Source organism: Zosterops lateralis, assembly GCF_965231275.1.
Source record: "Zosterops lateralis genome assembly, chromosome: 2".
NCBI lineage: Eukaryota > Metazoa > Chordata > Aves > Passeriformes > Zosteropidae > Zosterops > Zosterops lateralis.
Window position 1 is genome coordinate 31,612,978 of NC_139763.1, and position 12,000 is coordinate 31,624,977.

The 12,000-nt window shown below is 42.9% G+C and overlaps 1 protein-coding gene across 1 annotated transcript in view; it reads left to right on the forward strand.

Moving 5' to 3' along the window:
- AFF3 (ALF transcription elongation factor 3) overlaps nucleotides 1-12,000 on the forward strand; it is a gene marked incomplete at both ends in the record, with an annotated part of 311,403 nt that overhangs the window by 239,136 nt on the left and 60,267 nt on the right. Inside the window, one exon of the mRNA XM_083885208.1 lies at nucleotides 2,311-2,351. Within this exon, the coding sequence (XP_083741334.1) occupies nucleotides 2,311-2,351 (41 nt within the window). The remainder of the gene's footprint in view (nucleotides 1-2,310; nucleotides 2,352-12,000) is intronic.

The window sequence follows — 12,000 nt, forward strand, 5'->3', positions numbered from 1 at the left end:
TGGAAGCAATGTCAGGTGGAAGTGACCTTGCTGGTGGATATGATGTTATGTCAGCAGCAAAGGTCTCCACTACCCCCAGTGCCATTCCAATTCTCACACTGCACCCCATGATGTGACACCCTCCCCTGGGGAAGCATCTCAGAAAAGGGATCTAGATTAGAAATAATATAGGGGAAATCAAGAAGGTTGCGGGGGGAGGGGGGGGGGGGGCGGGGGCGGGGGCAGGGGTAAGGAAATCTGTTCTTTTTTGACCAGGTCAATTTTCTAAATTGTTGTACTGCACAACCTCATGAGCACCTGTGGTGGCCTGAGCCAAGAGTGGGAAACATGAGGAGTGTCTCAAACAGCACTGCCACATAGTGGCTGCATGAAATGGAAAGACAGGCCCTGGCTGATGTGGGGAGGAAAAGAAGAGGTGACTTGGATGGTGTCTACACAACTTGGCCATGAAAAATGGCTCAGATAGTGAGAGAAGCTCCTGGGTTTTGCAGGCAAAGATGCAATGTAGTGCAGGCCTCAGCATCAAAGCTGGGCAGCTTGAAATTCATATGGTCATAGCCTCCTGCTAGTGGGAGGGATTAGGCATGGGGGCAGAGGAACCTGTCTTGGCCCAGCTGTTAAAGAAGAGTTTAGCCCATAAGTCATGCTTAAACCTAAGGTTTGGGTCTCCTCCGAACTCGAACTTGCAAGAATGTATGGGATGATGTTGTCCTAACAAACCCCTTGCAGAGGACAGAAGAAAAATGATGCCAGCCCAGGGGACTGGAGAATGGCTGCACTCTAAAGCCTGTAGCCACTAGCATGGATAGTTCTGTATCCAAAGAGCATGGAAATAGTATGACCTACTGGAAACAGTGAAAAATACCAGACTTGTCATAATATTTTCCTAACACTAAAAACAATGTGATCATGCCATGGGAAAACTCCCACTGAGCTGCTGGGACCTTCCAAGCCCTTCCCACAGGTTCTCTGCCTATTGCAGAGAGTATACAGTAAGGAAAAAACCCTCCTGTGAGCCGTGCCACTGTGAATTCTGACAATCTGGTGGGTGATACATATCAAACTGCATCTCCCCAGAAACCCAGCAGGCACAAGTCCAAAGAGCATAAATCCAGCTTCCAGAATCAAGTGGAAGTTCTTCCCACTGCTGTCAGATCTTCAGGGATCCATTCAGGGGATCTTTTCACACCTTTCTGTGAAACACAATGTAACTGCAGCACAAGTTAGGTTTTTCTTTGCAATTTGTCAGCAGCATTTTTTCCAGTCCAGAAGAGTTACATCCATACTCTCTGGTGCTGCGCAGGATACCTGTAAGTCATCCAGCTTGTTTGGAAATAGGGATGAGGCTCCCAGCATTCTGATAAGCCAGGAAGAGCAGTTTCAAAATGTATTTACTGATAACTGCAATGAGAAAATAGGCTTTTATTTCTGTGCCCCTTGACTCTCTGTACTGCTTAGCTGCGTGTCCCTTTTGTGCCACGAGAGGCACAGCCCAGACAGGTGCAGCTGGGGATAGGACACTCTGGGCATGTCCAAGTGGAATGGAGTCTTTAAGGCAAATTTTCAAAACATTATGGATTTCATCTTTGCTTTTAACAGCTGGTTACTGTGCCAAAGCCATGAATCATACCACTTGAAGTGATTGAAGGAGGGGGAAAAATAATAAAAGTAAAGTGGCAAACTAGCTCAGGGATAGGCTTGAGAGTCCTATTAAACTTGAGAGGCTACAATTTCTATTCCCAGAACAAGAACCATGTTTCCCCACCCCATCCAAAGAGTTGTACTAGGCAAAAACTGAAGAGCAAACCAGCAAAAGGTCAATCCTGTACTGTGTAGGCAAATGCTGCCAGCAGATTAACATGGCAGTGTTCATGAAAAGTCTGCAGCAGCTCTGGCAAGCTTTGCAAAATTTATAATTCATCACAAAGGAACCAAATATGTGATGTTTGTTTCTGTGGAAGAATGGGAGGAGACTAATGGTAAAGGAGAAGGAGTGGGAGTGCAGAAGCAGGGAGAGGGGAAAGCAGAAAACCAAGCCCTGGCAAAAAAAATTGTCTAAATAGAGTAGTTCAGACCTCAAATACCATGCGGTGCTTTGACAATCTTCTGGGTTTTGGCATTTTAAACAAAGTGTTCTTACATTTACTAGGCTGGAATGTCCATTTGACTATAGACTCTCTGCTACTTTGCTTGTACTTTAACATTTTGGACATGTGACAAAAATGTGTGTAACGCATTTTTTAAAGTGTTGATTGTGCTCGTAATTTTCAAGTCAGAATATAAAATAAACATCTCTGCCCTTTCTTCCAGCAGGCAGCACAGAGATCTGCTCTCCGCGTTCTATCTGACAGGTACATTTTGTCATTTTTATGAACTATAAATTGCTTTATGAAACGTTGAGCCCTATTTATTGTGGTGTATAACTCATAATCGGATTTTGTCCCCAAAGTATCTGTGAACTGGGATGTTAAACATTTTGCATGCTTGGATTTGTCATGCATGTGTAGAGTTTATTACTGCAAAAATCACAGACTTGTTGTATTTCATACAGAGTATGCAGAATCCCTTGTTGTGATACCAAACGAGAGATAAGAAACTTACTGGAGAAGGCATGAATGATGCAGTAAATTCTGAGCTTTAGAGTTTGCTGAGATATATCTGAGCTCATTTCTCAGCAATAAGTACTTCATTTATTCTGAGATGTTCTCTTTTGACTTTTTCCAAATCCTTTCCCTGGGAATTACTCTTTCTTTGACGAGATTCTCTGTATGTTTTATGCACAAAAATAATGCCCTTTTCTACCCCTTAAGTTTTAAGAGATTGGCATTTTGGAGGAATTTAATTAATTTTTTCACTTCTTCTGGAACTGCAGCAGTGCACCACGCAGATAAGCAGGGGACCAAATCCTTAGTATTCGGGTTTTACTCAGCTCTTTTTCAAGCAAAAAAATCCATTAACTTCAATGGGAAACTTGCCTGAATGAGGAATTCAGAATTTGAGCCATAATAAATGTTATAGTTGGGCTGTAGGTCTGCACAGGTATTTACCTTAAATGACTTTTATGAAAGAGGATTGATTGAAATATAAGGTAGCTTTCTAAGACGGTCCTGATTTCTTTTCCAGTTTTGGGAAAGAGGTAGGGAAGGAGGAGGAGACACTGTACATTTTAGTGCCTGTGAAAAAGAACTAGCAGATTTACATTTTTCCACAAATGAGGTACTGTGTCATGCGGGCTGACACAGAGTAAATTTCCCCATGTCTCGTTGGCAGCCCCCTCTGCTCCGTCTGGCCCCCAGCCCCCCGCCTCCCTGGGAATAAGCGGTAATTGACTCTGGAAGCCAGCTCAGGCCAGGATTTCTCCAGAGCAGAGCCTGTCACTTAGGCTGAATTATATGTTGTGCGTGGATGAATAACATTTCTCTCTGCTCGGAGGGTAAGACCGCCAAAATTATTGACCTTCCCTCCCCAAGTTTACAAACACCGTTTTGTGGAGAATTTTCTGCTCCACTTTAAGAAAAAAAAAATCTTGAGTAAAATGCATGGGATATGGGTGAAATTGCTGGCACAGTTATAGGGCTCAGAAGTATTTTCTGTAACTGGAATGAATGCAAAAAGAAAGTGGAGTTGGAGTCAGCATTATACCCTCTCCCTGGAGGTGTACAAGTTCACCCCCAAGGCAAAGCAGATTTTGCACTTAGTGGGGACAATACTGTGACCAAAGGAAACAAGGGGGGTTTTTTCACAGCATCCTCCCCCTGGGCTGAATGTGGAACATTCCTGCAGGAGTGGCCCTGGAGGTAATTAACAAGCCCCAAACCCGACAGTTTGATTTCTGTCTCCTCTGGAAAGAAAAGTGGTGGCAATGGATAGATGTTCCCTACCTCGTCAAAGGTGGTGAGGTAGCTGGGTGCAGGCTGCCTTCATCCACAGAGCAGAAGGGGCTCAGTATTAATAACCATCACACCTCAGATTTAGGATTTATGATCAAATATTTCCCTGTCTGCCCCTAAAAGCATGCTCAGGGACTACAGCTTTCCAACCTGCTCTGCAAAACTTTGGCTGCCAGGGTACCCTCCTTCCCCTGCTTCTGGAGGGGATGCTGGGAGGGCTGGGGGTGCACCCTGGGGGTTTGCCTCCCTGCCACTCATGACCTCACTGCAGCAAGCAAATAGGAGGGCAGGAGGCCAAAATCCCACACTGCGACTGCAGTTTCTGTCTCTTCTTGGCTAGAGTGAGGACCCCTGTGATACTGCTGCTCATTAGTTGTGTCCCAGTAGAAACTCAGAGCTCCCAGTCACACACCACACTTACCAGGAACAAGGGAGATGGCAGCTTACTATAAAGCTTTCAGTAATTTTGCCCTTTTAAAAAAATATTCTCCAGAAGTTCCTGTTGCAGTTTTTGCTTTCATGTTCTATTAAAGAGATAACAGTTAACTAAACTAAAAGATGAAAAAAAAACATTAAACAAACAAAAAAGAGTTTTTAAATCTAGCCGTTGATTTCTGTAGTGTATGGCACTCAATCTTGTTTTCAGAATGACACAGTAACCCCCAGCAGATTTATGTGCAAACACAAAGATTAGTGACCCAGAAGCTTGACTGAAACAGCTTTTCTGCTTCCAGAAGACAGGTTGCTCTGCACATGCACTGAGTGTTTTGCCAGCAAAGATGCACTGGCCCCATTAGCTTTTCATTCTCTCATGAAAAGCCCTCGGTGTTTATTCAGCACAGCTTGGTTTTAATTTTATTGTGCTCTTCAGTAAAGTGGTCAAACTATACAGATTACTCACTTTCTGGGACAGAGAAGAGCAAGACCTTAACTCATATACCTTAACAGTATAGTGCTGGCATATTTTCAATTGTCTGACTCCCATATCCACTGCTTGAATAGTTTTCAAGTGAAGAAAAACGCCTGTAACTAAAATATTCAGTGTGTTCTGTTGTTATTTAGCAGTAAGCAGTGTGGTTAAGCCAGGTCTTAAACTTGCTTAATCCCACTGAGCTAAATAGATTTTATTATTGACTCCCATGGTTCCAGAACTCTGACCTTAAGGCTGAAGTTAAAAGTTGATTTTTTTTTTTTTCAGTCTGTTCCACTAACCCAGAAGCACTTGCTTGCTGGACACATTTGTGATGGAGAATGTCCAGCTGTAAATTACAGCTGTTTGCAATCATACCCAAACACAACACTCATTATTATTCTTTTGTTCTTTTTAGGCTGAAAAGCCCACCATGAGGGAGACCATACAGTACTTAATCCACACATTAAATTTACTCGCAGTTCATATTCATGTGCAAGATAAGATTTTCCATGAAGTAAAGATTTACAGTGGTCCTAGGGCACTTTTATTCCCCTGGCTGCTTTTAATTCTCTGTGCTGGAGTGTATGCCAGGGGGGTCTGCTGCAGTTTTGAACACTTAGAGGAAAGTGTTGTACCACTGCTGAATTTCCTCTCTGGTTGTAACAAGGGAAAGACAGGTCCTTTGCTGAGTGCTTGGGTGGTACTTGGGAGACATGCTGACTTCACAGCCACAATATGCTCTCCTTTCTGCATACTTACAATAGAGGAGGCAGGCAAAACCCACCAGCTCTGCCCATACAAACCTCAGTGCAGGCATGTAAGTTGCAGGCACGTAAGGTACAGGCAGAGCTGAACCCAGTCATCTCAGCAGCCATATGGCTGTGCTGGCAGCCCTGCCATTCCCAGCTGATAAGCCCTGTAAAGGGTCCAACTCAATAGCTTACTCTCAGCACTGGGTGATACCAACATGTCATCAAGACCTGAACTGTGAAACATGGGCTTTGATAAACCTTTTAGATTTACCACCTCTTGCTGTTGACAGAGTAGGCATCGCAGCACTAGTGTCCATTCAGCAGTGGAGACAAGCCCCATTCGTGATGACTGGTGGGCTACACAGCCTGTCTTGACCTTCAGTCTGGGCAGGAGGAATAGTGCTTTGCACTTCCATGTAACCATGCCTCATCTGTCCAAGTCTTATCATGGTTAGGACACCAAAATGTGGGTGTACCAGACATGAGCTGGTTTACCCTAATGGGACTGGCCAGTGGCATGCAGGATCCTGAAGGGTGAATTAATTTTCCCCCTTCCCCACTAGAGAAGAGTTTGGGCAGCTGAGATGCAGTGGAGCCTCACATCTGTGGGGAGAGACATTTACAAGCAGAGGTGCTGCGCTGCCTTTCATGGCTGCATGCATGCATTTAGCACTCAGGTGCAAGAAAAACCAAAAAGGTTGACCTTGGACAACCCAGTCCCTTGCCCTGATCTTGTAAGCAGACACAGAATTGATGGTTAGTCCAGTGGGATGTGTAGCACAGTTCTTCTTCAGACAAAGCCATATCAAGATACACTATTTGTGTTACGAGGCCTGGGGAGGCACTGCCTGTGAAATGTTAAAGCAACAATAAGAAGCAACTTAGATTTTTTTAATAGATCACTTAAGGCAGGCAAGGCAGCTGTGCAAGCAGCCTTAAAACTTTTTGTGAAAAGAGACAAAGTTTTCTTGTTCTGAGGTATCTGCTTGAGCTGTGATTGTGCAAAGCAGTTAAACTTGTGATATCCTAAAGTAAGTAAAGAGTCCAGTGACAGCTAGCAAAAATACTCACGGGTTTCATGTCACTCACACACTTACAGTTTGTTGGACTGGTGGTTTCGATAACATCGCCTTTCACACCAAGAGAGTTCTCCACATGAGAAGCTACATGGTCAGCTTATCAGTGAGTGACTCAGCTAGCTGGCTGGCCAGAAAAGCTTCATGTGGCAGCATTGTGCAATTGGTGGCAGCTGAGGGGAAGCCTTGGCTTGGGACAGCTGATCTGGGACCCAGCAGAGAGTGACGGAACTGAGATCACAGGCTCCACGGGAGTCAAAGAGGTTGGCCCGAGAAAAGCGTACGCGCACAGCGCTCACTGCCACAGAGGCAGACATGCAGCTCTCAGCGTTAGCACATTGCTTAAACTTTCTGCATTATCTTTGAGAGGAAAAAGAGAATACCTCTGAGAGGGAATATATGGATTTATCCTTTGTCTTACGTGAAAGTTTGGCTGTTTGGAAATGCTGGTGTCTCACACTTGCACCCTCCCTGACCCCTGCACCAGTACAGGGAAGCAAAGGGCAGCTGCTCCTTGGAATGGGCTGGAGTTTCTCAGTCCTGCTAGTTACAGAATGTGAAGGTGGAAGAGTAATGATACACATTATATATAGGATAGTTTTTCCAGTGTTGGAGGATGTTGTGAATTAGTGAAAGAGCCTGTGTGAAAGAAAAAGAACTTTAGAAAAAGAGCTCGGAGTGAAAAGGAATCTCTTGTAAAACTGTGACTCCCTCCATTTAATTTGTGAGCAAGGCCTGTGGCACTCACCTTTTTGCTGCTGGATGTTTTCTCATACCTTGACTGTTGCTGGTGTTTATTTAGGATTGTTCTACCATAGCACCAAAGATGTGATGTGGATGTATTACTGTGTGAGAAGGTGTAGCAGAGCTGTCCCAGGGAACCATGACAACTTTGAGCCCTACTAAATACTGGAATTCCTATGATGTTTAAAGATAGAAAAAGAAAAGTTAAGATGTACTTTTTTCTTCAAGGAAGTGATAGTGTTTTGCTATCATGACAGCCAAACATTTTCCACTTCCCTATGGGCAACCTCGTGCATTTGCTCCCCAAAGATATTTGGGGGAAGTCAATTCTAGTTCCCAGAAACATCTGCATTTTGAAAAATATCTATCTGCTCGAAGAGAGGTCTGACTAGTAATTTCTCACATATTTTCTTTGACTTCCTTGGTCTTTTAAGAAATGGTGTGAGCATAATTACAGCATGAATGTGGAAAGTAAAAAGGTGAGGTGTAGCTCTGTGGTCTTTCATATATTAGTAAGGAGAAAACAGGTCCCATTGCTGGCTGGCAGCATGAAGAATATGCAAAGTGCTATTGGGAAGAAGAGTGTATATGCCTGCAGCATATGAAGTGCCTCAGCATATGATTAACCTCACTGGATATGTAGTAAATAGTGGATAACTGTGATCAAAAAAGTATTCATGTGATTTATCAAACTGAGCAACTGTGCATTTTGCAGTGAAGCAGGAGGTCAATCCTGAAATCTAGGGCAAGTAGAGCAATAGGAAATTGCGGGGACTAAGAAGTTAATCATACTGTTGGACTGCTTCCATCTGGTTTTGAAAGACAGTCAGTACACTGCTAGCGAGGACGCTTCATGGCAACAGATCAGGAATTAATTTTTTCAGCAAATCTTCAGCTATCATTCGTGGTAACACAGGCTTATAAAAATGTAATTTAATTTCTTTGGAATAAATCAAATAGGACAAGAAGTATGAGAGTGGGTTTTTTATGTGTGTATCTGAGGCAAAAAAACAAAATGCGTGAGAGTAGGAGAACAGCAACAATCCAAGAGGAAACAGACATTAACAATATAAAACCTGGAAGGCATATATGGCCATCCAGTTAAATTGTGCACATAATTTTCTTTGAAAAATCAGTTCACAGTTGGGAAACTTCTGCATTTTTATGACCCTTGGAGGCATAATCTTGTCTAACCTGTCTGTCCATCTTCAGAAATGTAGATCAAAGGAGCAGTGACCTCACGTTTTGTGGATTTGATGCTCTGAACACCTCTTACATACATCATGAGTGCACTGCTATAGGCAAAGAGTTTGGTAATGAATTCTGTTTTCCTTATTATTGATACTACTTATGATATTTCAATGAGATTTGAACATCTGGGGAATAAATAGGCAATGAACCTGTTGTAAAACAAAAGGGATTTTTAACCCTGATAATAATTCTGCTAGCTAAAACTTACTTTCTTTGAAGAGGTAGGAGGCCAGTTAGCTGATAACATTATGCTTTTCTTGCTTCAGCAGTGGGATAAGATGACAGAGAGCCCTGTATTAGGAGCAATGTGTTGTGCTATTTTTAGTGCTATGCTGCAAAACGTGAAATGTTGTAAATACATTTGTATCTATTTCCTGGCAGTCTGATGAAAGAGAGCTCAGGTTTACAGAGCACCAAAAGCAGGAAACCAGCAGCTGCTCTGTTAACACAAATCACCACTTTCATTACCACTTTATCGTAAGAAAAGGTGAAAATTCATAGCCAGCAGCAACACCTCAGCCCAGTCCAGTTACATGACATGAGTTTGGGACTTTTGACCCCTGTGTGCTTGTGAATTGCATCCTAGCTGTAGCTCAGGGAGTCTCCAGAGCAGGTGCAGCAATGCAAAGAAGAAATCTCAGTTCCCTCTGAGTGAGGCAGCAATTCATGCAGCAGATGGAAGGAGATCCCCCCTTCAAGCTTTAATCGTTCAGTAATCAGCCAGGCACAACAGGGCTTTCTGGCATCAGCTCCATGGATGATGACATGCTTGCTCCACACAGTTTTTCCCACCTTCCTGCAAAGATGGTTTAGAAATCTCAGCTAAATTTCTGGGTTTGCCTTGTCACTGGTACGGCTATCTGCCTTCTGTCCTTTGTATTTTTTAATTTTAGATTCAAGAGCATTTTCTCCTTGCTCTTGCCTTTGTTCTGACCCTGGCAGCAATGGAGGCAGAAAGGAGAGGCTTGCTCAGGGCAGAACAGTCAGGTTCTGCAGGAGGCCAGTCCATGAAAAAGATATGCTTGTGTCCAGGGTGGGCAAAGGATTTCTCAGAACAGTATCTTCATGAGGCCCCAGTGGGGACAACACAAAGTCTGTGCTTTTTTTTCTCTGAGGGGTGAAGGGGATACTACACAGATGCAGAACTGTGTCCATATTCTTTGCAGGCAGAAAAATAAGATGAGTTACTACAAAGAATTAGGTACCCTGTAATTTCTCTGTGGGGATGAGTTGTGGCTGATAGGTCTGAAATGCTCCTGCAAAGAGTCACATTGTTATGATATGAGACACTTTGCTCCCCTATACAGTCCTACCCAGATGTCTCCTCCGTTTTTTCATGGCTGCCTCAATTTTGATGTAAATTTCAGGCAACTTTTTATCCTTTCTTCTCTCTTGGAAAAGTATTAGATTTATTCTACAATTGAGGAATGGCTCATACTGTTCTAGGTTTCTTGCATTTCAGTGAAAGGAAATGAGTGATCTTTGAACAGCCTGGGTTTTCTCCCAAAGAAAAACTGGAGCATTTGTGAAATTAAACAAAGCTCTTGAGGTGGAACAGCTTTTTACCACAGCTATTTCAATATGCTGGTGGGAAGGTACAGCAGCAGTCCAGTAGGGCACTACTAGCTCCCCCAACACATCACTGGCAACCTGATGAGCAGGGAAAGTATTCAGGCTCTGGAACCATTGAAGTTTTTTTGATGAAAACTGAGATCCAAAAATCTCAAACGGCTCATTTTCTTAAGTTACAATGTTGTTTTTTTGCTCACTCAACATTTCCAGGGAGTCTGTCTGGTGACATTTTCTTTACAAATTACCAGACCAAACACTTTCTGCTTTATTTTTCATTATTATTGCTTTCTTTTGAGGTTCTGTTTCATGGGTAAATTCAAAATTGAAGGTCTTTGTTCCAAACTGGAATGGCATGAAATTTCAAATTCCTTTTCCAAATGGAAGACCTTCCTTCTCTGAAGGACTGTATTTATAGTAGGCTGCCCTTTTTTGCAGTCAGAGAGGGGCCAGATCATATTATGACTGTTTGCTCTAATGTGTTTTTAACTGAGAAGTAAAATTAGGCCTTTATTGAAATTGGGTGTAAAAAAGTCTAAGTTCAGATATTACATTTTTATAACCTGAAAATGTTATCATTTTGAAAGGCAGATATAATGAAAAATTACTAAAATTAAATTAGGTATTTTTCCACAGGGTATGATTTAAACATGACACATGCTATCTTTAATACGCTCTGCAATCTTCCATCATTTTAGCCAAAAAAAAAGTTGTTTATTTTAAAGACAGGTATTTTATGTCTAACAAAATTTACTTTGCATAGCAGTGTGTCTTCTGTGTTAGATTGCTATCAAGATTTTAAAGGATTTTTTCATTCTTGACTCAGGCACAGAACTGTTTTTCATGCTGAGGCACTGCCTCTCACCCACACATTCACACAGAAGAGAATAGGCCCTTCTCTGTGGAAATTTAGCAGCCAAATAATTCACAAATAGCTCTCACTTATTGCTTGCTGGAACAATCAAACATAACTGCACTAAATAAACAGTGTGTCAAATTAAAAAAAAATAGTTAATTAGTTAATTAATTAATTTAAAAAAAATAACAGGGGACTGGAGTTAAAGAATCCCATTATTCTGATTTAACAGATAAAAATCTCACCTCAAAAAGTCATAGAGACCTTCCAAGTAAATTTATTGCTTTGCAATGACACTTGAAGACAATTTAATATGCTTTTTTGAGGCTCTGCTGTGTCCCTGGTATAGTGCATACCCAGGGAGGCTTGTATTGTTTCATGCCCAGGAATGTGATGCCTGCTGGCAGGGAAGGTGCTGGTTAGGAGGCAGCTAGACCCTGGTTCCCAGTAGCCCTAAGGGACTTTGCTTGCCATTCCCATTTTCCTTTTCTTCCTTCCTGTGTTGTCTTTAGAGGGAAAAGAGGAAAATCAGACATGCAGCCTCTATCACATACATCTTCACCTATGTGGCCTCAGATCTCCATGATTTTGGCTAAGTTTCCCGAGTGGACTTTGTCCCAGAGCTTCTCTGTCTGCCCATCATGGACTCTTGCTGTGTTTCTTCCCCAGGCTGCCCTTTGTCCATTCCTCAAAACCACCCTGATCCCGCTGAGGTGCCTGGAACCTCCCCTGGAACCCCCATCTCGTACCAGTTTCCCCCAGTTGCCCCAGTCCCAGGGCCATGCAGCAGGAGCCAAGCCCCTCTGGTTTGCAGTGTTATGAGTGAAGCCCAGTGGAGGGTACCCAGCATCACTCACTGCTGAAAGGTAGATGTGGACCACATCATTGGAGGGGGACAGTGGAGAAACAGCTGTAGGGAGGACCAGCCCTGTTCTGCCTTGTTCTGTGG